This window comes from Gracilinanus agilis, chromosome 1, assembly GCF_016433145.1.
Source record: "Gracilinanus agilis isolate LMUSP501 chromosome 1, AgileGrace, whole genome shotgun sequence".
In the NCBI taxonomy this organism is placed as follows: Eukaryota; Metazoa; Chordata; class Mammalia; order Didelphimorphia; family Didelphidae; genus Gracilinanus; species Gracilinanus agilis.
Genome location: NC_058130.1, coordinates 792,063,635 through 792,089,844, shown reverse-complemented (window position 1 = coordinate 792,089,844; position 26,210 = coordinate 792,063,635). Strand labels below are relative to the sequence as shown.

Below are 26,210 nucleotides of genomic sequence, written 5' to 3'. Positions count from 1 at the left end.
CATCATGCTGATGTTACTGCTTGTTCTGCAGCACAAAATGCCCCAGCCTACATAACGGCTTTCTCAGTCATAAAATCATTAAATCTTGAAAGAGCATACATAGGGGCCAGCTGGGTAGCTCAGTGGATTGAGAGTCAGGCCTAGAGACAGAAGGTCCTAGGTTCAAACCTGGCCTCAGATACTTCCTAGATGTGTGACCCTGGGCAAGTCACTTAACCCCCATTGCCTAGCCCTTGCCACTCTACTGCATTGGAGTCAATACAAAGTATTGACTCCAAAATGAAAGGTAAGGGTTTTTAAAAGAAAAAAAAGAGAATATATAGACACAGAAATTCAAACATGGCAGCATAATTTTGGAGCTAGGAAAGAGAATGGCATATGGGTAACATCAACTGGAAAGCCAACATACCCAAGGCATCTATAGAACAAGAAATAAATAGAAAATTCATCTTGAAGAAGACACAGTCAAGAATATAAAGAACCATCAATTTTATAAGAAACCAAGTCATTTTCCAATTGATAAATGGTCAAAGAATATGAAGAGACAGTTTTCTGATGAAGAAATCAAAGCTAGCAATAACCATATGAAAAAATGTTCTAAATCCTTCTTAGAGAAATACAAATTAAAACAATGCTGAGGGACATTAATGCATTGCTGGTGGAGCTGTGAACTGATCCAACCATTCTGGATGACAATTTGGAATTATTCCCAAAGAGCTCTAAAGGACTGCCTGCCCTTTCATCCAGCTATAGCATTGCTGGGTTTTTTAGCCCAAAGAGATCATAGATAAACTGATTTGTACAAAAATACTTATAGCTGTGCTATTTGTGGTGGCAAAAACCTGGAAAACAAGGGCATGCCCTTCAATTGGGGAATGGCTGAACAAATTGTGGTATATGCTGGTGATGGAATACTATTGTGCTCAAAGGAATAATAAACTGGAGGAATTCCATGTAAACTGGAAAGACCTCCAGGAATTGATGCAGAGTGAAAGGAGCAGAGCCAGAAGAACATTGTACCCAGAGACCAATACACTGTGGTAAAATCCAATGTAATGGCCTTCTGTACTGGCAGCAAAGCAATGATCCAGGACAATTCTGAGGGACTTATAGTAGAGAACGCTATCCACATTCAGAGGAAGAACTGCAGGAGTTGAAACACAGAAGAATAACAACTGCTTGAAGATATGGTTTGATGGAGACATGGTTGAGGATGTAGACCTGAAACGACCACACCAATGCAACTATTAATAATATGTAAATAAGACTTGATTGATTGCACCTGTTAAAACCAGTGGAAATGTGCATTGGATATGGGGGGTGGTGATGAAGGGGAAAGTAAAAATGAGAATCATGTAACCATGGAAAATTTTTCTAAAAAAAATAAAATATTAAAAAAAAAACAATACTGAGGTATCACCCTACAGCTATCAGACTGGCCAATATGACAGCAAAAGAAAATAATAAATGTTGAAGGTGATGTGACAAAATTGGGACACTAATGCATTGCTGGTAGAGGTATGAATTGATCTAACTATTCTGGAAGGCAATTTGGAACTATGCCCAAAGGGCTTTAAAGAATGCCACCTTTTGATCCACCAATACCAGCACCAGGTCTGTATCTCAAAGAGATAAAAAAAATGGGAAAGAATCTGTGCAAAAATATTTATAACTGTGTTTTTTGTGATGTCAAAGAATTGGAAACTAAAGGAATGTTCCTCAATAGGGAAATGACTGAACAAATTGTGGCATAGATGGTGATAGATTACTATTTTGCTGTAAGGAATTATGAACAGTATGATTTTAGAAAGTACTGGAAAGACCTACATGTATTGATGCAAGGTGAAATAAGCAGATCCAGGAGAATATTATACACAGTAACTGAAATATTGTGGGATGATCAAATGTAATAGACTTTGCTACTAATAGCAAAACATTGATCCAGGACAATTGGGAGGGACTTATGAAAAAGAAGGCTATTCACTTCCAGAGAAAGAATTGTTGGAGTAGAAATGCAAATGGAAATATATGATTTATCGTTTGTTTATTTCAGTATATCATATGGTGTTTTGATTTTATAAGATTATTCTTACAGAAATGAATAATATGGAAATATGTTTTGAATATACATATAACCCATTGGAATTGCTTGTAAACTCTGGGAGGAGGAAGAGAAGAAGGGAGGGAGACAACATGAATCATATAACTTTGGAAAACTTATTTGTAAATTTGTTATTGGAATAAAATAAGGATAAAATTAAAAAATTAAAAAATGCTAATGTAAATAAAATAACTGTTCTCGTGTAAATAAAAATAACTGTGCTTAAAATATGAAAATATTTCCTTAGAGGACAGAGTCTGGTTTTACATGTGTTTTTGTGGAAACCAGAATTTTAATGCCCACACCAAACAAAAGCACAATCTTTGGGTCATGAGTCCTAGGATCTCCTAAATTTGCCCTATGTCTTGCTTTGGTAAGAGGCTTGTTCTTGGAAACTAGGAAGTGTCTGATATTTTTTTTCCCTTTCAGCTCCACCCTTTTCTGAAGAACACCTGCTTTAACAACAGTGCTGGTGACCAGGTGTTTTTGGATGCCACAGGAAGTTCTGAAGCTGATTATAACATTTTGAAGTACTTGTTCTTTCAAAATGGGACTGAAACTCTGGTGAAAGTGGGACAGTATATCCCCAGTGCTCCTCTTGGTCAAGATTTCACCATTTCTAAGGAGGCCATTGTGTGGGGCTCATTTGAGACAAAGGTCAAAAGGAATTTCAATGTTAATTCAAGGCTTCCAAAATATGGAAATGCATCTTATTTATTAGGTCATACCTTAAAGAGCCTTTTAAGTTCTCAGATCATGAATAAATATTATTTATTCGTATTAATGCAAGCATATAAATATTTTTTATGGAGAAAAACTTCCTCTGCTCCCTGTCTCCCTTTCCTCCCAGAAAATTCCACGTAGTACATGATGTTCCCACATCTTGCAATATTTTATAGGTTGTGTTATAGTAAATCATCCATTCACATACAAATCACCCATTCAGCTACAGCAAAGACATTCAGTCATCATGCAGTTCTGTTTAATGGAATAGAAAATGGGTCTTTAATATTAGTCACATTTCTGAATATTCTAAAACAATTTAGTTTGCCTAACTATACCTATCAGGTTAGTATAGGGTTTGATATTTGCTTTCCATTGCACAATCAACTCTATCACATCCTTCAGCTCTGTTGCCTTACTTCTTATATGGATAAAAATTATGTGCAGATATTTTTTTGTTCAGTGGTATGTGATTCCTTAAACTGTCAAGGTTTTTAAAATAAACAAAATTACATTTACAATTATAAACTATTATACTTTAAAGGGACCTTTGAGGTTCAACAACTTCCTTTTCCAGATGAAGAATCTGAAACACAGAGAAGCAGGCCAGCTAAAGTCAGATAGTTGTTGGTGAATGGCAAGTAAAATCAGATCTCATTAATACAGATCTAGTAGAGATTTACTGCAAGAGCTCCATTGCTCTTCTACAACTTAGATTTCTTTGCCTTTCCAAAATGTTATACTCACAAAACAATCTACTTATTTTTATGGTCCAGACCCTGCAAACACTTTCTTCTCTTATCACTGTTCAGACTCTCAATGCTGTGTGCAGTGATAGCTGTGTCCCTGGATTCAGGAAAACCCAAAGGAAAGGAGAGCCCATCTGCTGCTTTGATTGTTCTCCATGCCCAGAGGGAGAGATTTCTAATAAAATCAGTAAGTATTTGAAATGGTTTCCTCAGAAACAAAACCAATGAAAACTTAAAAGACTGGTATTGATTAGGCTTTTGGGGTCACATAGAATTTAATGAAACATTGATGATAAAATAACAAAATATGTAACCGCTAGAGGGATTGCTTGTTTTTTCTCTGTGTATGGATCTCATCATCTTGGCTTCTTTTAAGTATTGCACACCAAGGGATGGGAATAAGTATTGGCTGGATGAACATGTAGGATGGTGTCTCTAGAATTGAGCTATCTCTAGAAAAAGAAACCTCCAGAGCCATCCAGCTCAAGGTCCTCATTTGATCAACCAGAGAATATGGGGTGGCTGCTGAGACAGTGATGTTAAGTGACTTTCCCTAGATTACACAGGAAGTATGAGAGTTAGGATCTCCTAATAGGTCCTCTGAGGCAATGCTTTTTCCATAGTACTGTAGTTGTTTGTCCCTCATTTTTGAAGAGGACCAATGACATCATTGGGTGATGTCAAGACTTTCATAAATTGGATTTAAGTGAAGCAGTTGAGCAAAATCATTAGTCTCACTCTCTCTTCCAGTGTCATTGAAGTCCAGTGACAAGACAAAAAGTTAGTATGATTAGTAATGGCTCAGAAAATAGTGGATGACCCTGGCATCTTTCATGCCTGACCAAGCTTTAACTACTCCATTGCTCATGCTTCTGCCACTTTCATGGACAATGGAACAAATTGTTATTATCCACCCATTCCATAGGTGGAAGTCTTCACATGTGGAGATTAGGACCCCCCCCCAACTCACTGATATATTTGTGACCCATGAGTTACCCTCAACCTGGTTTAGCCCATCTGAAGAGATGGTTTACCTGAAAGTGGCTTGTATGCATGCTCTAGCTTCTTCAGTCTATAGGCTAGATCTGACTGCCAGGTGAACCTCAAAGGTGGATGAATAGTCCTTAATAGGGCTCTGTAAGCCTTCACAGCAGAGCTGCTAGTCCTCCTTGAACATCCATCTACCTCATAGTATATTTTCTGATTATGATGTTATGAAAAGAGCACTGGAGCTGATTTTAGAAAAACCCTGATTTAAATGTATGCCATATACTTAATAGTTTTGTGACTGTGTGTAATATAACTTCCATGGGTCCCATTGTTCCCACATTTATAAAATGATAGAGTTAGACTCAATAGCCTATTATGTCTCTTCTGTCTTAACTCCTATGATCTTTGAAAGGCATAGTGGTTTAGTGAAAAGAACAGTTAATATGGGGTTATATGACTGGCCTCATATACTATCTCTAATACTTATCATCTGTATGACCTTAGGCAAATCATATCACCTCTCCCATCCTTAATTTGCCTAGGCCTACAATAAAACAATTGGTATAGATGACATCTCTTGTCCATTACAGCACTATATCTGTGATCTTGTATAGATGTATATGAATACTAGTGTGAAGAGGTTGTTCATAATATGTAAATTTTTAAATTGAATGAATGCTTTAGAAGAAAGTATAAATGAAGGTAGTTCTAAATGATTTGCTTTCAGGTGAAAGTGATTCACCCAAGAAGAAAAACAGCAATGAAAGAAGCAAATTAAAGCTGGGAATTTGCTGTTGTAGGCAAGTATGAGAGGGGGGAATTTAACCTGAGTTCTGGGAACTAGTGAAATGATCACCTCAGGAGAAAAAACTGTATTTGTATGGGTGAAATGAATGATAATAATACCAGTGAAACTAATATCTGACATTGGATGGTGCTAGTTGCTTTACAATTACGATCTCATTTGATCTTCATAACAACTCTGAGATATAATCTCCATTTTACAGAAAAGAAAATTGAGATAGACAAGTTAGGTGACTTACCCTGGATCAAACAGGTAGTCAGTGTCAGAGGCTATATATAAAAATCAGTTTCTCCTCATTCTAGACCAAGTGCAACACCCAGCAGACAGGATGGGCAGAGTAATAATAGCCAATGTGTTAATGGATCAAGGAAAGATCATGGCAGGTTGCTTTTACTTGTGAGATCAAATATGATGTAAAGTTGTGTATGGGATTATGATTTGATATGGGATAGGATCCAACATTTAATGTCTCTGTAGATAATTTTGCTTTCAACTGAACACCTAATTATACAAGAATCTTTGCTGAAGGAATGTGATACAAGACGTCCTGAATCCTAACACATGTCAAGAGCTGCAACCTCGAGTCTCATGCACGGTTCAAGTTCTTTTGCATTGCACAGAATTTCCCCACTCCTACCTGGACTGGTTTCCTTTTGACCTGTGTGCTCTTTTGAGACTATTCGGGTTAAGTCTGTGTTTTCTTGGCACTGTGTATGTGAGCTCCTTCTATGATCCCTTTTCCTTGAATCAGACATATTTATGAAGCAAAGTACCTTAATAGTTAAAGAGTCAGTCGCATTTTTAGCAGTCTAGGGCTGTTGGGCAGGCTGTTACTGTTAGGACTAATGGACATTCTAAACCTACACTAGTGCAAAATCAAAAGATTTTCTTGTAATATTGGTAACATGTACTTTAGAAAACTCAAATACCACATGCATGGAAGAACAATTATGAAATATTTTAAAAATAAAAAAATATATCTCTTATAATCAGTGACACTCAAAAATATTTTTATTATGATAAGTGTCACTCAAGGAGAGGTAGAATATAAAGTTTTCTTACCCAGGAATTGAGATTCATTTCCTTCTTAGCCATGATACACAGTTTGAGTGCAAATGATTTTCACAAAACAGGTTTCCAGAAACAGTAGGCAATGGATAAGACACGTTCAAAGAAAGTACTAAATTTTCAAAATTCACAGTACTAGTTTTCTAAATTATCAGTACAAGTTTTCTGTCCAACTAGTTCATAGACTTTTACAAAAGTATATGTAGAGGGACAAATATAGGATGTTACAATTAAAAATAATGCAACAGAAGGGGAAAGTAAGAGTATGAATCATGTAATCATGTTAACTTTTCTAAAAAATAAAAATTATTAAATGAAAAATTATAATGCAACAGAATACATATCCAATAGCAAAATTACAATAGTTGAAAATGCAGAGGATCAGCAACATATATATATATATACGCATATATATATATATATTCTTTAAAAAACAGAATCAAATCTCAAAGCAAACAATTATTCCAATACAATACAATCAATACAATTACTCATCATCTATAGAAGGTGCTATCTTGACATGGGAGCAGTGGAGCCATGAGTCCTTTTCTCTAATTTTATTGGCTGTTGGAGTAGTTAATAGGACTTTGAATGGATCATCATAGGAAGGCTGAGTTGCACCAGTACGCTGGAAGTTCTTCACATACATTTTATCACCTAGGTGCAAGTCATGGAGTGGGAAGTCTATATGACCTGCTTGTACAGCAGCTCCAGATTCACAGAATTCTTGCAATTTAGTCTGTAGATTTTGGATGTGGGAGTCAATGGAAATATTTCCCCTTAGTAATGATGAATATGTGGGGGAGAAAGGTTTAGCCTGTATTGGAGGACGTTCAAAGAGCATCTCTGTGTAGATCTCCTCTGGACCTGGTTCTAAGATAAAATAGGGCCAGAGGGAGAATTTCAGGTCATTTTAGATGAGTCTCAGTGTACAATTTTCCAATCATGGTTTTTAGTTCATTAGTCATACTTTCAACTTGGCCTGACCTGTGGGGATGGTATACAAAGTAAGACAGGAAAGGGGTTCCTTCAGATGAGTGAGAAGAGCAAAGGGCCAGAGACTCAGAAGCCTACCATGCTTGAGCCAAAGTGAAAGCCCAAAAAGCCCTCTCAGCATGAGTTTCACCAAATTTATAAACAAAACCCCACCAGGGAACAACACCAGTATGCAAGCCAAGGGAACCCTTGGAAGAGTAAAGAATGCTGGGAAATGAAATCTTCAGGGTAGAAATTTTTAAAACATACATGTAATACCTTACAATTTTCAAAACACTACAAGTAGTATTTTATTTCATCTTTCCAACAACCCATGGAGGTAGAAGCTATTAGAATACCCATTTTACAGATGAAGTACTGAGGTAATTTGCCCAGGGTCATGCAGTTAGTAAATGTCTGAGGTCAGATCGGAACTTTGATCACCCTGACTCCAAATCCAGTGTTTTCCTCCCAGTACATAATCTAGCTGCCTTTAAAAGCAAGGAGCTCTTCAAAGTAGTGAGAAGATAAGATGATTGTGTTCAACTTCAAGAAAATCTCTTTGAGCTGCGAGAACAGGTCAAAAGAGTAAATGAGTTCTGTTAGGGAGAAGTGTAAATGAAGACATCAAAAAACCCCAGCCATCTTCATCTGATAGTGGACTCTGTCATGAATGAATGTTATTATTTCAGGACTATTTGTTTTAAGCCAGTTATCCCCCACCAGAATAAGGTTGTTATCATCAATTGTTGGAAAACAAAAATAGTACCTTTGTACCATTGACTATATACTCCTATCTTTTTTGCGTCATAATATGAATCAGGAAATGTCTGAAGAGCTTCTCTAGACTAAAAGTTTTAACCTATTATTAGCAAATGGAAGGATTTCTTCCATTACTCCTTCAGTTGATGGAACTCAAAAATGAATATGAATTCCTGTATTAACAAGGTGTCCATGCTTAATAATTCCTTGAAAAAGTATAAAGACTTTGTTTTCTGCTGAATGGAAAGGTACACAATTTTTGTTGATTTACACACTGGGACTACATAAAAGAGATTTACAATTAATTTCAGGCAGGTGAGGTAGGAGCCAAAGTGAAGGAAGAACCTGGCCTCTGAGAAGGAATTACTCTTGTGAAGATGAGGTGGGATTTCTATCTCATCATCCTATCACTGACCATAGATAGCCTCCAAGAAGAGAAACCCTTTCTAGGAGTCAGAAAGCTACAACAAAAGAACTTGAAGTACAATTGAGGGACATACTCTCCAGGAAGACATTGATACAAGGAGATAATCACTTGACACTCATAGCTCCAAGGATTGTGACAAGGAGTTCTATATGAAGACAGAAATGCATGAGGCCTCAAAGTACTGGAGAAGCAACTAGACTTTGTGTTCCTTCCTTATTTCCTATACTATGATAATATTCTAAGATTGGCTGCCTGGGATATTTGTGAAAAGGATGGTACACTTTTCTGGAGGAATGATCTGTAAAATCTATTTTTACTATTTTCTTCTAGTAAAAAATGCCATAAACATTGCTGCAATCTAATTTTACCTGTTGACTCACTATTAAGGAAGACAGATGATTCATTATTTTAGAGGGGGATCAGGCCCTCACACTACCTGTAAAACTTATAATAGTGCACTGCATTCTGAGAATTCAATCATCAAATCTGAGTATGAGTTCAGTAAGTAAGTTGTACAGTGAATACAGTTGGGGCTAGAGTCAGGAAGACCTGAATTCCAGTATAGTCTCAGATGCTTACTCTCTGTATGATAGTAGGAAGTCACTTATGCATGCTTTGGTTACCTCTTCTGTAGAATGGGAGTACTAATATCAAATTTTTATCAAGATTAATATTGGGAAGGTAGAACCAGGCATGCATGTAATAGGGTATATACATAGACTGCAGGGCAATTTTCTTCCATTGTAAAAAATTAATATTGAGAAATAACTTGACTTGAGACTTTAAAATGACAAAGTTTTATAAATTGGCACAGTGGAACTGAGCTTGATCAACTAGATGGCACAATTATATTATATTTAATTATACCTTGAGACATACATCACATCCTCTCTAGTCAAAAGAACTGACCAGAGCTATTTTGTCTGTTTGATGTGTCTAAGAAGAAGATTCTTAAAAGCATTAAACAATGAGATGCTTCTTGTTCTCTACAGATATGAAGCATTGTATGAAGTGTCCTGAAGATGAGTATCCAAATAAGGGGAGAGATCACTGCCTTCCCAAAGCCATTACCTTCCTGGACATAAAAGAACCTCTGGGAATGACTCTAACTGTTGTGGCTCTTTTCTTCTCTGTGCTAACAGTTCTGATTCTCGGGGTGTTTGTGAAATTCAAAAACACCCCCATAGTCAAAGCCAATAACAGGACCCTCAGCTACACTCTCCTCATCTCCCTCACCTTGTGTTTCCTCTGCTCCTTGCTCTTCATTGGCCGTCCCACTGCAGCCACCTGCCTCCTTAGACAAACAACTTTTGGGCTTGTATTCACTGTGGCTGTTTCTTCCATTTTAGCAAAAACCATTCTGGTAGTTCTGGCTTTCAAGGTTACAGCACCAGGGAGCAGGAGCAAGATATGGCTTCAACCGAGAGTTTCCAACTGTGTCGTACTCCTTTGTTCTGGGATTCAAGTGACTTTATGTGGCATCTGGCTGGGACTCTCTGCCCCCTTCCCAGACACAGACACACATACCCAACCCAATCAGATCATCATTGAATGTAATGAGGGCTCTGTCCTTGGTTTCTACTGTGTCTTGGGCTACATTGGCTTCTTAGCCTTGGGGAGCTTCACGGTGGCTTTCCTGGCCAGGAGCCTGCCTGACACCTTCAATGAAGCCAAGTTCATCACCTTCAGCATGCTGGTGTTCTGCAGTGTGTGGGTCTCCTTCCTGCCCACTTACCAGAGCACCAAGGGCAAGGCAATAGTGGTGGTAGAGATCTTTTCCATACTGGCCTCCAGTGCTGGCTTACTAGTCTGCATCTTTATTCCCAAGTGTTGGGTGATCTTACTGAGGCCATATGGGAACACCCAAGAATGTATAAGAAATATCAGAGTGCAAGAGGGGAAGCATCATGTGTGAGAAATTGAGGCATTAGGAGAGCAAGTGCTTAAATTTGAGTATTGTATAAACCAATCTTGTGACTCAATTCTCTAGCTAACTTACTTCCATTTTTATTCAGTTCTGTGCCTAGTCTAATGTATGTCCTGTGAGAAAAGTTTATTCAATTGTGAGATTTGGGAGAAAATCTTATTGCATTGTTTGAACATGGCCTTGTGTGCCTGGGAAACTGCAAGACCTCTACCTGCTCTGAAGAAATTCTTGACCAAGAACCTATATTATGTTGCCAAGAAATGTTAGATCCTAAGATTGGGGGAAGGAGAATTCGAGAAAACTTGTAAATCTCAAGCAATCTGTATGTCTTATCTGATAATTAGCCCCATATCAATCAGTTATTGTTTTCACTTTCCTTGTGTCCCATAGAGACATAAAGCAATAGCAAACATTGAGGAAATGTTGAGAAATAAGACAGGAATCATTAACACTTGCATAATGGTCTCCTCTGGCTATTTGACAAAGTCTGTGGGCAGTCTCTGAATACTGTTTGTAAATGTATGAAATAAAACAATGTGGAAGCATATAAAAAACTCCAGGATTTTCTCCTTAGCATGGGATTTCTTCAATTTGGCTATAATATTCCTGGAAGTTGTCATTTGGGGATTCATTGCAGGAGGTGATCTGCGGACTCGTTCAATTTTTCTTTTAATTTAGGATTCAGAGAATATCAAAGAAGTTTTCTTTTACAATTTTTTGTCTTAACTGGATCTATCTCCCAGGTCAATTGCTTTTCAGCCAGATATTTCATATTTTCTTTTTGTTCAAAATTCTTTTGATTTTGTTTCATTGTTTCATGAAGTCATTAGCTTCTATATGCCCAATTCTAATCTTCAAAGAATGACTTTCTTCCATGACCTTTTGATTGTCATTTTCCATTTCCTCCATTTTACTTTTTCCTCAATTAGATTTTTATGGTTCTTTTGTCACTTGACCAATTTTGCTTCTTCAGGTCCAATTTTCTTTTTGCATTACTTTCATTTCCTTTCCCCATTTTCCTTCCATTTCTCTAATTTGATTTTTGGATTTCTTTTTGAACTCTTCTAGCACCTGAGACCAATTCCCATTATTATTTCAAGTTTTGTATGTGGAGGCTTTTGTATCCCAATTCCCACGTCAGTCTAAGCCTTGTTGTTCTTTGCCTCCTTAGATGTTTTCTTTGGATAGATGTTTCTTTTGATGTTTCCTCATTTTCCCAGTCTTTTTTCACTTTGTCTTCTATTTCTGTTTTCAGATAGTGAGGGCATTGTCTTAAACTTCAGTTTTTCCTTGCTGTAACCCAAAGCTGTAGTTCCAGGTTTCTACAACTTTCATTTCATACAAGGTGGTACCATGGCCTGTGGGCTGTGCACACTGAAAGCTGCTGATTTAATCATCTCTAGAAACTGCTGATGATTTGCCAGGCTCAGAGAACTGTGAGCTACTTTGCCCTGGGGCTAAAGCCTTTAACACAGGCTTGAACTGTCCAAGTGACTTTGGGACTTCACTACAACACTGTTCTAGGCCTTTGTATTGAAAGGTTTTGGCATAGGAGGCACTAACAATGGAGATTTAAGAAAGATCCCAGAGTCTGGGTTTTTTCTTGTGCCCAGGTTCAGAACTTAAGGCAGTAGTTGGGGGGTAGGTTGCCAGCACTTCCTTGATAGGCTCCCTAATTGTTGGACCCCTATGTAAAGGAATGCAGTTCATTGAATAAGCCTGAGTGACTTGGGTATAAACCTTGGACAGCTTGCCCTGGAAACTCTAGGTTCGTGTATCATATCCCTGGAGACTCTAACAGAAGAGGCACCGTCTTGAGTTTCTGTTCATGTATCTCATGGATACTTTTGGTTATCTGTTGTCAGGTAAACATTGCTTGTAACCATGTGGATGGGTATGTTTGGGGTAACCTCTCAGTATGATTGGTTGCTAAATGTAGTAACAACTCAGTTTCCTATAAGAATCATACCCTCCCTCAATAAAGTTGACATTGATGCCATGCGTTATTATCTGTGTCAGTGGTCCTTTTGATTCTGCTGCCTTTCTTATGATTCTCACCACCTCCTTACCCCAAGGAGGACTTCTCAGGACCCTCATAGGACCCAGGATCCCCGCAGGGTATTGCTGGCCAACCTCCTGTTCATATCCCTCCTTTGTGTGTAATTTCACTTCCATTTCCCCATTTATCCCTCAAAATATACCCATTCAACCTAATTTTCAAGTTGTTTTTCTCTTGAGAGCCACCTCACTCTTACCCATGTTCAGTGTGTGACTCTAGTAATTTAAAAAGCATGTTTTAAGGTTCCTTTGACATTCTAAGGGCAGGTCCACCTTTTGTTTCTGCTATGCTGAATTCTTGGCTTCACCTCTCCTATTAATACTTATTATTAAGAATATCCTTTCTAAAGATCAGACCTAGCTCAAAAGGGAAGGTCCTGCCTTGGCAGGTAGAGGGTTACCTTCATTGCCCATCTTCAAATAAAAGTTGCCTGAGTATAAACAGAGCATTTGCCCTCCTGACACCTTCAATGAAGCTAAGTTTATCACCTTCAGCATTCTGGTGTTCTGCAGTGTGTGGGTCTCCTTCCTCCCCACATACCAGAGCACCAAGGGCAAAGCCATGGTGGTTGTGGAGATCTTCTCCTTCCTGGCCTCCAGTGCTGGTTTACTGGGCTGCATCTTTATTCCCAAGAGTTATGTGATCTTGCTGAGGCCAAGTAATGCAAGAGTAAGAAGCATTTGACTTGAGAAATTTAAAGTATTAGCAGATGGATAATTGTGGAAATCCATGAAACCACACTGACTCAGTCTGATGATTCAGTTCTGGCACTAGCACACTTCTCTTGGTATTGAATTATAAGACTAGTTAAATTTTTTTTCCTATCAGAAATTTTTCAATTTTGGAAACTCAGAAAAAATTGTATAAACGTTTATTGAAAGTAGCCCTCTTTCAACGGGAAAGTGGATCACCTATACATCCTCTGTAGAGAATCATTAACATATACTTAAGTTTTCTTAACCAAAAATACAGTCAGATACTAAGACTGATATAAGGAGTTTTCCCATAATTAGACACCTCAAACAGCCTATATGTTTTATCTTAAAACTGGACACAGGGGGGCAGCTGGGTAGCTCAGTGGAGTGAGAGTCAGGCCTAGAGACAGGAGGTCCTAGGTTTAAACCCGGCCTCAGCCACTTCCCAGCTGTGTGACCCTGGGCAAGTCACTTGACCCCCATTGCCCACCCTTTCCAATCTTCCACCTATGAGACAATACACCGAAGTACAAGGGTTTAAAAAAAACTGGACACATAGTGATCAATTAATTGTTGTTTTTATGTTTGTTTGATTATATACAGATCCTTGGGAGAAGTAAAACACCCCTTTTTATGACTTTTGGAAATTGGACCTTTTCATTCTTCCTCTTCCAATGTGGAAAATTCTCTAATATTCCACTCAATTACAAATCAGATTATGTATGCTTTTTAAATTAATTGGTCTTATGTGATTGTTTTTTAATATATAAAACTATATAGCCACTTGTAGTTAAAGTCCAGCTATAAGATGATGGATAGGACCTTGTCCTGCTCTGTTAAGCCACTGATATTCATTGCATAATAAATGGATAAGCTCACAAAACCAAACTGTTGTTTCCTCTTTCGTTTCCTACGTCTGGAACACTGAATCAATTCTTTCACAAGTCAGAAGAGGTGCTTAAGAAATGAAATGTATCATATTGGAATATCTGTTTCATGAACTTGAGAACACTTGAATCCTACCTATTTGCACATACCTCACTGAAACGTTACCTGAATTTCTCTAGTTTTCTCTATCTTAGTGATAGCACCCTATTGCATCCTGTTTTCTGAAGATTTTCAAAATACCCCTTTTTATCTTTCTGTCTTTTGTGCTCCACATTTAATGTTCACATGGATATCACTAATATCCTCCATTTCTTTATCTATCATTGATAAGATCATAAATACTCCAGTTTGGATGGTTGAATCCATCAATTGTTCCATTAGAAAATGTTTTTTCTTGTTTTTTAGGCATTTCAATCATGTCTGACTCATCCTGGCCTTTATTAGGTTTTCCATTTCCTTTTTTAAAAGTAATTTAATAGAGGCAGAAATTGAGTTAAACATGGTTAATGGAATGGTGGGCAGAGCTGTCCTTTTCATGGGATGGGGTAAAATCCTATTACATGACATCTCTCCTTCTGGAATCAAGTATGTTAATGTCTTCTGCACAAACTTGCAGCACATTTAACTGCTTCTACTCTGAGGTAGAGGCTGTCTGTGAAAGCACAAAGGTCAAAAGAAAATTCAGAGAAAGAAAATTATAGACCAGTCTCCTACATGAATATTGATGTAGAAATTTCAAATAAAATCTTAGCATGAAGATTATTGCAATATATCACAAGGATCATTCATCATGAGTTGGTGGGTTTTGAACCAGGGTTTGAGGGTTGGTTTAACATTAGGAAAATCATCACCATAATTTATCATATTAATAACAAAAATCAACAAAAATCATATGGATATCTCAATAGATGTGAGAAAAGTTTTTGTCAAAATACAGCACCAATTCCTATAAACAGCCCACAGGGCACTGGAATAAATAGAACATTCTTCAAAATAATAAATTTCCACCTATTTGAAACCATGAGGATAAACTAGAAGCTGAAGCAAAGATGTCCATTATCATCACTCTTATCCAATAGTGTGGTAGAAATACTAACTATAGCAATAAGAGAAGAAGAAATGAAGGAATCAGAACAGGCAATGAGAAAATAAAATCAGTCTTCCCAGGTGATATATGATATAAATTCAGAATCAACCAAAAAGTTATAAAAACAATTAACAACTTGATCAAAGTTGTAGGATAAAAAAAATGAAACCACATCAATCATCAGAATGCCTCTACAATCCCTTTAAAGTCCAACATCGAGATATAGAAAGGGAAATTAAATTGAAAATTACTGTAGACAATATAAAAAACCTGAGAGTCTACTGCCAAGACAATCTCAGAAAGTATTTGAACTGTAACCATAAAATTCTCTGTAGATGTATATTAATTCATAATTATTTATTGGTAAGGCTTAGAGGGAGAGAGAGAAAAAGATCACACAATCACCTAAATGGGCCTAATAAAAAACGGATTCGATGCTTTTCTGGCCAATACTCCAAGGAGCTGCATCAGCTCAAGCAGCTGACTACAACATAAACCAGTGTGTGTCAATCATTAAATGCTCCAGAGAAGGGAGAGGGAGCAGCTGGATGAAGAAGGCCAGGGTTTGAAATCTGCCTCAGACACTTCCCAGTTCTGTGATCTTTGATAAATCCCATCATCTCTTTGAGCCTCTTTCTTCCCCCTGCCCAGTAAAAGGGAGATCATAAAAACAAGCCTTTGTGTGTCTTAGATGAGGTCATACATGTAAAGTACTTTATAAACTCTAAAAATACTGACTATTCTTACAATCGGTCACTTTGGGTCCTTATTTTCCTCATCTGAAAAAGGATAGTGTTGGAATATATTACCTATAAGATTGCTTCTAGCTCTTGCCTTTAAATTGTTCTTGTTCTGGGATCCACAACTGATGTAAAAATCAGTGGGACATGCAGAAAGTGCCACAACAGTCTGAAGGGTTGATTTAACATGAAGACATTCATCTGAGGGTTAAAAGGTAAATCGGAAGATCCTGAGAGATGGCTGTAACAGGTGGTCAGGTTTTAATGTGACCTGACCTAACAGGATGCCTCCCCTCTGAGACAGATCCAAATGGATGTCTTTCTTTGCCCTGATTTGAGGACAGTTAAATAGTGAATCAAGAAGCCCTGCCAGGATGTGACCAAGAATGTAACCTTTAGGTGCAAATGCAAAATCCCCAGTTTGGCATTCAATGTCCTTCATAGCCTGATTCTCCTTCCTGTGCCACTTAATTATACTTTATTCCCCTCCGTGGATTCCTCAATTCAATGACAATGAGTTCCTGGCTCTTCCTTACACTCAATACTGCATTTCCTGACTCAAGTTATTTGCTTGGGGGACCAGCTGTCCCCTGTACTTGGAATATCCCACTTTCATCTTTATGTTCTGACAGCTCCAGCTTCCTTCATGCCCCAGATAAAATCCCACCTTCTACAAAAAGTCTTTCCCTAGTCTATAATCATCAAATCTACTATTTAGTATTTCTTGATAAGCTCCAATTTATCAGGTTAAGCCTGCATATGTCTTGCTTGTATATATTTGTTTGCATGTTATCTCCCCCATTAGTTTGTGGGTTCCTTTAGAGCAGGACCTAGCTTTAATCTTTGTATTCCCTTTTCTTACTAGCAAAGTGGTCATAACTAGTTGGTCCTTAAGAAACAGCCTAACTTACTTTTTCATTGGTAGATGGGTTGAGTTAATAGTAAGATACTGGTTTTGGAATGAAAGAGACAAAACTACAGTATGCTGATGATAATCAACTCACTTATCTCCTCTGATCCTCTGCCTCAAGGGCTGGTTGAGGCTCAAATGAGGTCATGTAAAGGGCTTTGCTGGTACCATATACAAATCAGATACAAGCTGATTCCAAAGCAATCTCCAGTGGCCTTCCTACTGTAGTGTCCCTTCCTTTGAGGAAGTATGGAAGGGTGTAGTCTGGGAGGAAGACCAACATGCTGAGGAGTTGTAAATTATACATACACTAATTGAGGGAAATAGAAATGGTAATCCTGGAAAAGAAAATATTGAGATGAAAATAAAAGGTATCTCCAAGTGTTTGAAGATTGGATATGGAAATGTTGAGGAAGAAAAATGGAATAAGTCAGCTGAAACATAGATTCCAGAGATATTTCAAAATTCAATGAATTATACCAGGAGGTGGTGACATGACCAAAAATGAGTTTATAATTGATTGGAGACAGAGAATATATAGGGAGCTGGGAAACTCGAATTCTCTTTGAGATATGGATTAGAATAAATGCCTTCTGTAGTCCTTTATAATGCTCAAATCCTTATGGATGTGTCACTTCTCTAGGACAGTCACTTGTGTCATGGTGAGTTGATGGAGTCAGTAAAATTTCAAGTTTTTGGAGAAACCATTGTGAAGGGAGATTTCTTCTCCTGACTATGGGCTGGATTTGATGACCTTGGAGGGACTTTTCTAGTATTCTGTCATAAGTCTCTACTACTCAATTATCATGATGAGGTAGTTGGCATAGGAAGGGAAGAGGACCTCTAAGTAATTCCTGGACAAAGATAACACCTAGAAGAGACTGCTCTACACCTGAAATTCTGTCAGGCCTGGACTGCATTGCCCCAGGTTAGGATAGGGTGCTTACAGGGAGTATCATGGTTAAATAGCCTTAGACTTTGAATTGGGAAAACCTCAGTTCAAATATTACTCAGAAACTTATTAGCTATGCAACTACTTCCTTATCAATGAAGTGGGGACAATAATGTCACCTCCTTCACAGAGTTGTTTTGAGGATCAAATGAGATAATATATACAGTGTTTTTCAATCATAAATGTTTATTGTTATTATTATAATACACGTGTGTCTATTAAGACTACGGGTCTTGGAGCATCTTGGCTTGTTATGACTGAGGGTTTCTGATCTAATCACTTCACAGTGACTTCTGCGTGAAGCCCAGAATAACTTCAGAAAGAATTATACCCGATGGAACACCTTGTGTCAGCCTCAGAGTCCATATGGCCACTTGCTGAAACAGGGACACTCATGGGTCACCAGTGGAGGAGAAAGAAACATTATGAACAGATAAAGTAAGCTTCTCAATTAACTCAAAGTTTCTTAAGTCCCATGAGCTTTACCAGGCACAGTGGGAGAGGTTCAAAAACATATTTTTCCTTTTCTAATTTGGTTTTACAGTTAGACTCAATGATAGAGCTGGAGATGCCTCAGGTAGAGATGTTCCCAAGAGCTTCCCCATGGCTGAGGATGAAGACTGATGGCAGGGAAAAGGCAGGCACCTGTTCACATTTAAAAAAACAAGAGCATTAAGAAAGTTTCTAATCTAAGAAACAGTGATGCTTAAATACTCCTCCCCAAAAGGTGACCTTGTGAGAGGCTAACCACTAATTGACTACCTCTGTGTTTGGGACTTCAACTGATGTTCAGTGATGCCTCCAAAAAGCCAGAGAAAAATTTCCCATATAATTCCTGTCCTCCTGGTAATTCTCCTACATTCCTCACCTTCTGTGCACAACACAGAAAAGGCCAATTGCTTCCTAAAAACCAGTCCCAGCCTTTCCAGGGATGGAGACCTAGTTATTGGGAGCTTTCTCCCCATGCATTCTGTAGAAGTGAGTAATGACATAGGAGCAGGTCTCTTTCAAAGTCATCCTGACAAAAGTTGTAGAGATTACAAGTAAGTGCTTGGCTGATTATCTTGAAGTTCTCTTTTCCATTGTAAAGTTTACAAAAAGTGCTTAGAGAAGGGGTTTCATTCTGTTTTCTCTCACATTCTCTCTGGGATCTCTGCCAGATCTAGGTATATGATTCAACCAGATGACAGTGCCTTTTGGTTGATCTAATGGTATTGTGTATGGAAAGCATTTTATAAATTTCAAAAAATACACATTAACTGCAGTGAGCCTCAGTTTTCTCTCTTATAAAGTAGAAATGAAAATAGCATCAACCTCTCAGGGCTTTTGTGAAGTTCAAATGAGATCACATATGTAAAGTTCTTTACTAATTATATAACTGTTACTTATTATTATTATTATTATTATTATGAGCCTCTTTTTCTTCCCCTGAAAAATAACACCTACCTTCTGAGGTTTTGGAGATATACTTTATTAGTGTCTGCTGTCATGTTCAGGACACATGTAGTCCTGACAACTTTCTAGATTGTTGATTTTAAAGTTTTCTTCTTCATTTACTGCCTGTGGGAAAGTATATAAATAAAGCAATATTTTCAAGTGTTGAAATTGAAAACCAAAAGTGAAATGGACAAAACATTGACTGATGTTGTGAGGAAGATTAGATTAGTTAGTAATTAAGAATTAAGGTGTATCTAGCAGGAGGAGCTGGAGCTGGGAATTCCAAGATGGAATGAAGGAGCAGGAAGAAGGGACTTGTGCTCTGAGAGGGACTCCATTAGGGGTTAGCACAAACTGTGGTGAGTCCTGGGAGATCTCAGAGTAAAGAACACCCTGCATCCTGATTTCCCTGGGATCCTGTGAGGTGGTGGCATCTAGCAAAGAGGACAAGATCTACAGTGCAGTACCAAGGGAAGAGGAGAAGTTTGGGGTCTGTGGACAGTGTCTCAAGCATACCCTCTCAACTTGGTACCTGAGACCACCTTGGCTCTTGCATCCAGAGATCACTGGTGGATTACAGTGAGAACCCCAAAGCCACATCAGCCCTGAGTTGTGTTGCTCAAGCCTGGCAGTACCAGGTCTGAGGCAGCACCCAGAGACTCCACTACAGCTCCTTGGGTCTTGTCTGTTTAGGTCACTAATTTAGTGTAGAAATAAGTCCTCTCCTTTGCCCTGTGGTTTTGTCATTAGGATTTAATGTTTTAGAGTAGACATCCCTATCCCACCTTTTAGTTGTACATAATTAAAACCAGTTAATCCCTCTTACCTTACCTGCTTGTTTCTAGATGCTGGCCTAGGGGAAGCTGAGTTCAGTTAAGACCAACTGCCATTCCTGTGAGAATCCAGTAACCTCTTGTCTCCCAACCTGGTCTAGTCTCTCCAACAACCCAGTGTGTGTGTACCCACATATCATTTGAACTTATTATAACATCCCTGGTGTCTCCATTACCTTTATTTATCCATTATCTTTTCTACACTGAGGAACTAGAGTTTTGGTGTTTGAACTCATGATCCTTTTTCACGGATGTTTGTCCTTTAGCACTGCCATAGTGAAATAACTTGGGAGTCCTAGAGTTAATACATGTACATGACTAGGAGATGGGAGCTGAATAAGAATGGGGAAAGGTGTAAAACAAAGCCAGTGTTTGACTGGATATTCCCTTCTGAGTTTCTGTTTCTGCATATTCTGTTTCTACTGTCCTATCACTTTATTGATTATCACTCTATATTTCTTGTTTTCCCCAGTCATCTACCTTCCTGTGTTCACTGGGTTGATCTTCATTCAACAGTCAAAATAGGGAAATAAAGTATCTATTACATTGTGTTATATTATTTAAATCTCTTTTTAGGTTGTCTGTCCTTTTTCACTTCCTGCTCAGACTTGATCCTTGCTGATTGCTGGGGGTGGCAGGTCTGGCTCCCTCCACACCTAAAGAGTTTTTTTTTTTAATTCCTGAAAAATATCCATTTTGACTGAGTTGTAGATAAGTGCAAGGAAGAGGGTTTTGATGGGGCAAAACTGTCTCCCAATCCAAATTCTAATAGAAAGGAATAAGAGTATGGAAATGGTTTGCCTGAAGAATCAATTATTCAAGTACTTATTAAGTACTATTGTTTACCAGGCACTGTTCTAGAAGCAACTGAGAAGAAATAAGCCCAAGGAAATAACCCATCCCATCTTACCAGGAATTTACATTTTAATGAAGAAGACTATATTTTCATATAAAATGTATATTACATGAATATAATCTGAGTTAATATAGTATTGTTTTCAGTAATTTTAATTGTATTGCAGTTTGTGTACACATTTCAGGTTTTTCTGGCAAAGATAATGGAGTGGTTGCTTTGCTTTTTCCTACTCCAACTCATATTACATTTGAAGCAACAGAGAAAAACAGGTTGCTTGGGGTCACACAACTAGTAAATGTCTAAAACTGGATTTGAACTCAGGTCTTCTTGACTGTAAGCCTGGCACTCTTTACACTGAGATCATTTGGAATGAAAGCAAGAGAAGATGAGAAGATCAAGATTCATGAAAAAGATCTGCAAGTCTGTGCTGTAGCTATGTCTTAAACAAAGACAGGGTCTTTAGGAACTGAAAGGAGCTATTTATACATATGTTGTTTTCCCATTAGAAGATCATTGAGGGAGGGAATGCTCCTTTTCTTTTAATCCCCAGCATTATGCACAGTGCCTGATATATGTTAAGTGCTAAAAAAAAATTGCTCGTTTACTGAGTCTAATGAATTGTATTTGAATATTTTGTTCTTACTTTCCTATTCTCTATCCCTCAGGTGGCTGCACAAAAATTACCAGCAGGTCCTGGCCCTGGTATTTGCTGTGGAGGAGATCAACAGGGACCCCAATCTGTTGCCCAATATTTCTAGCCTGGGATTCCATGTCTATAATGCCTACCACAGTGATGAGAGAACCTTGGAGAGCTCTCTGAGGTGGCTGTCTGGACAGGGCCAGCTTGTCCCTAACTACAGCTGCTGGGGGCAGGACAAGTCTGTGGCTATCATTGGAGGAGCCCCATCAGCTCTGTCTATTCAGATGGGTACCCTACTTGAACTCTACAAGTTTCCACAGGTGGGGGATACTGAGACAGACACCTTTTGTGTTTTTCTCAAACTACTCAGTCTTGGGAGTAGTAGAGTGTCCTTCAGTAATAATCACACTATGGGCTGAAAATTGAATTAGATTTTCAATTTTTGGCTTGCTTAAACATCCTAGAGATAAGCTAGAGCACACTGCCTATCTCTCTCCAGCAGACTCTGAAGATTATCCTCGGCAGAAGCACTACCTAAGTCATGTAGCCTCTTGGAAGTAGAACTAAGATGAGAGCCCTAATGCCCTGACTTGTAGTTCAGCAGGGAGTGTGGTATGAAAAATTGTAAAACTTACATGACTAGAAGGATGTTAATATCTTCAACAGAAATAGGGAAATTAGGAAAGGACAAAAGTTTGGAGAGGAGTTAGTTTGAGGGTGGGAAATAATGAGTTAATTTGGGATCTGTGAAGTTAAGATGTATGTAAGACATTCAATTTATAATGTCTAAAAGTCAACTGCTGAATCAAGACCTAAGGCCTGTGGAGAGGTTGGTGATGGATAAATATGAAATGTTATGAATGTAGAAGTGACAAGATTTCAAATCATATATCAGAGAGATTAAAGGAGAGGAGCCAGTCAAAGATGACTTTTATGCTATGAATGTGTCACATGTAGGAACAAATGGCTGTTTTGAAGAGAAAAAGGAAACTATGGAAAAAAGAAGTTTGAAGTGAAACACTTCTTTTGTAAAAATGTATATTTTAATTTTTCCAATTATATATGAAAATTTTTAAATATTCATTTAAAATTTTTTGTGATCCAAATTCTTTTCTTACTCCCTTATTTACCCCATCTTGAAAAAGTAAACAATTTGATATAAATTTTCCATTAGCAATCATTATAAATATAGTCACATAATAATTTTATTGCAAAAGAGAACATAAACCAAAGGTGGGGGGAAGCAAGGAAAACTAAGAAAAAATGTAAAAGTCTGCTTTGATATGCAGTCCTATTTGATGTACTCTTTATCTGACACAGGACAGAATTTTTTCCTCAGGTGACCTGATTTATCTTGGATCTTGGTATTTCTGAGAATAACTGAGATTAATAGTTGATTATTTTACTATATTGATATTACTTTATACAATGTTTTACAAATGGTTTTCATCACTTCACTTTGTAACAATTCATGTCATTCCATGTTTGTTCTGAAAGCATCCTGCTCATTTCTTCTTGAAGCCAATAGTGTTCCATTACAATCATAAATTGTAACTTGTTCAGCTCTCCTCCACTTGATGGGGATCTCCTCAATTTCTAATTTCTTGCCAACACGCAAAGTTGGTGTAATATTTTTCCTTACAAGTACTTTTTGTTTCTAAAAATCTCTTTGGATTATAGAGCTAACCTCACTACTTCCCTATCCCCAAACTCCTCAACATCCATACTTCTCTTTTTCTCTTGAAATCAGTCATTTACTCCTCCCTCTCACTCATGGTCATAACCTCATAGTCAACATGTCAACCTTTTCTCTTTTAATCTCTCTATATACAGTAAGTGAACAAGTCTCATCACTTCCACGAATATACTTAATCAAAGGTTATGCACAGTTTTATACCACTTTGGACATCGTTTCAAAATAGTTTCCAGAAGGGTAGGATCAGTTGACAACTCCATCAACAAGCATCAGTGTCCCTATTTTTTCACATTCTCTCCAACATTTCCCATGTTTCTCTTCTGTCACATTAGCTAATCTGAGAATTATGAAGTGATACTTCACATGTGTTTTAATCAATAGTAATTTAGGGGATTTTATATGACTATAAATAGCTTTGATTTCTTTTTTCTGAATACTACTGTAACATGGAAAATGGCAGGGTGGAATTCCTGCAAGATACAGGGTAAAGCCTCACCCAAAATTCCAGTTCATATCTTTTGACCATTTATCAGTAGGGGAATTATTCATGATCCTGGGCAAAATCTATCTTCTCAGAGCAGTATTGGCCATTGCAAAATTACATCCTATTTTCTTGTTCTTTATCTTGTCACAACTCTATATATCTACTCTTTGACCCAACAATACCACCCTTAGGTCAGTATGCTAAAGAGATCAAAGATAAGGAAAAAGAATCTACTTGCACAAAAATATTTATGTTATCTGTTTTTTATTTGTGGCAAATAGCTGGAGATAGAAGGGACACAGATAAATCTTGGAATGACTAAACAAGTTGTGTTATATGAATGTAATAAAATAGTATTTCACCATAAGAATTTGTAATCAAGAAAATCACAAAAATCCTGTGATGTTTGAAGGTTTTGCTATTGATATGGTCAATTATTTTGTTTGTTTTCCTCATATTGAACCAGGCCTCTATTGCTGGCATAAATTCCATTTCTTATAGTGTATGATCTCCTGATATATTGCAATAATCTTCTTGCTAATATTTTATTTAAACTATTTGTATTCAATAGATGCAGGAAAAAGCCTTTCACAAAATTTAACAATCATTTCTTTTGAAAACACTAGAAAATATAGGAATAAAGGGCCTTTCCTCAACGTAATAGACAGTATTAATTTAAAAACATCAGCAAGTATCATCTGTAATGGGGATAATTTAGATGCCTTGCAATATCATCAGAAGTAAAGCAGAGATGCCCATCATTACCACTGTGATTCAATATTATTCTAGAAATGCTAGCAGTAGCCATTAGAGAAGAAAAAGAAATTGAAGTGATCAAAGTAGGCAATGAGGAAACTCAACTATCACTCTTTGTAGAGGGCATGTTTGTATACCTAGAGAATATGAGTAAATCCACTAGTTAGGAGAAATAATCAATGATTTCAGCAAACTTGCAGGATAAAAAATAAACCCCAATAACTCATCAGCATTTTTATGTTTCCAACAAAACCCAGCAGCAAGAGTTAGAAAGTGAAATTCCATTTAACATAACTCTAGACAAAATAAAATACCTGGGAATCTACTTGTGAAGACAAATTCAGTAATTATATGAATATAACAAAACACACTTCACAGAAATAAAACTAGTTCTAAACAATTATTTATTTCAAAATAATAATATTCCCCCATATTCATATAACTCATTCAATTATTCCCAAACTGACGAGAACCCTCACAGTAACTCCTTGCCTCCAAAGAAAGAACTAGTAAAATAGTTTTCTATCCATTGATCTTTTTCCTTTTTTTAAAAAAGCTCTTCTAAGTTCATGCAAAATAGTATTGTCATGGTATCAAAGGATATGCCCAATTTAGTAACTTTTGAGGCATACTTCCAAATTGTTTTCCACAACAGCTAAAGGATCCCCAATGATGTCAAATTCCCATAGCTCCTCTAACCTTTATGATTTACTTTGATTATCAACTTTTCCAATCCTATAAACATGAAGTAGACCCTTATAGTTGCTTTCATTTACATTTCCCTGTGTTCCTAGTTCTAATGATCCTTACCCATACCTTCCATTGAAAACTGCCCATTTATTTCTTTAACTATTTAGTTATAAGTATTCTTCCTGGTGATTCTATTTCTCAGATATCTTGAAAACATAGCATTTATCCAAGAAAATTATTTAAACATATTCCCACCAATTACTTATTTCTCTTCTAATTTTATCTGACGTGCCATTGTTTTTGCAAAAACTTTATAGTTTTATGTTTTCAGAATTGTCCATTTATCTGCTGTGCCCCTCAATCCTCTGTTTGATCATGAGTTGTTTCATGATCAACTAATATGAAAGGTATTTTTTTGATTTATTCGTCAAATGTCTTTTTACGTCATCCTTTATGTTTAAGGTATGCACCTTCTTGCAGGTTATCTTGGCATGATACAAGATTTTGACCTATAACTTGATTCTGCAGGACTGCTTTCCAGTTTTCCTTGCAGTTTTAATGAATAGTAAGTTCTCATCCCTAGTTGCTGAAGTGTTTAGAGTTATCAGACTTTAGGGTACTGTGATTGTTTACTTCAACATGTTTTACAGCTCATCTTTTCCATTAACTAACTTGTATTTCTTATATGATATCAAATTATTTCAATGATTACTACTTCTTAGTAAAATATGAAATGTTACTACTAGGTCCTTCCCAATACTTGTCAGAATTTCCATTGAGATTATCGATATTTTTTTCATCCCGTTCAATTTATTTATTGTTTTCCTTCATATGTGAAGGAAAGTTTGCATTTGATAGTTTAATGTTGAATAAGTAAATCAGTTTAAATATCCTTGAAATTTAAGTAGTTAATTCTTAAATCCACCACCTTTCTTTTAACACAACATAATTTACTGATAA

At 37.2% G+C, this 26,210-nt stretch overlaps 1 protein-coding gene and 1 pseudogene across 1 annotated transcript in view; both read left to right on the top strand.

Moving 5' to 3' along the window:
• Positions 1-18,482, top strand: part of LOC123230505 (vomeronasal type-2 receptor 26-like) — a 39,103-nt gene extending 20,621 nt beyond the window's left edge. The window contains exons 3-7 of the mRNA XM_044656645.1: positions 2,531-2,758; positions 3,601-3,760; positions 9,593-10,511; positions 13,099-13,244; positions 18,403-18,482. Coding sequence (XP_044512580.1) covers positions 2,531-2,758; positions 3,601-3,760; positions 9,593-10,511; positions 13,099-13,244; positions 18,403-18,482 — 1,533 coding nt within the window. The remainder of the gene's footprint in view (positions 1-2,530; positions 2,759-3,600; positions 3,761-9,592; positions 10,512-13,098; positions 13,245-18,402) is intronic.
• A 171-nt stretch (positions 18,483-18,653) lies between these two features.
• LOC123230504 overlaps positions 18,654-26,210 on the top strand; it is a 22,777-nt pseudogene continuing 15,220 nt past the window's right edge.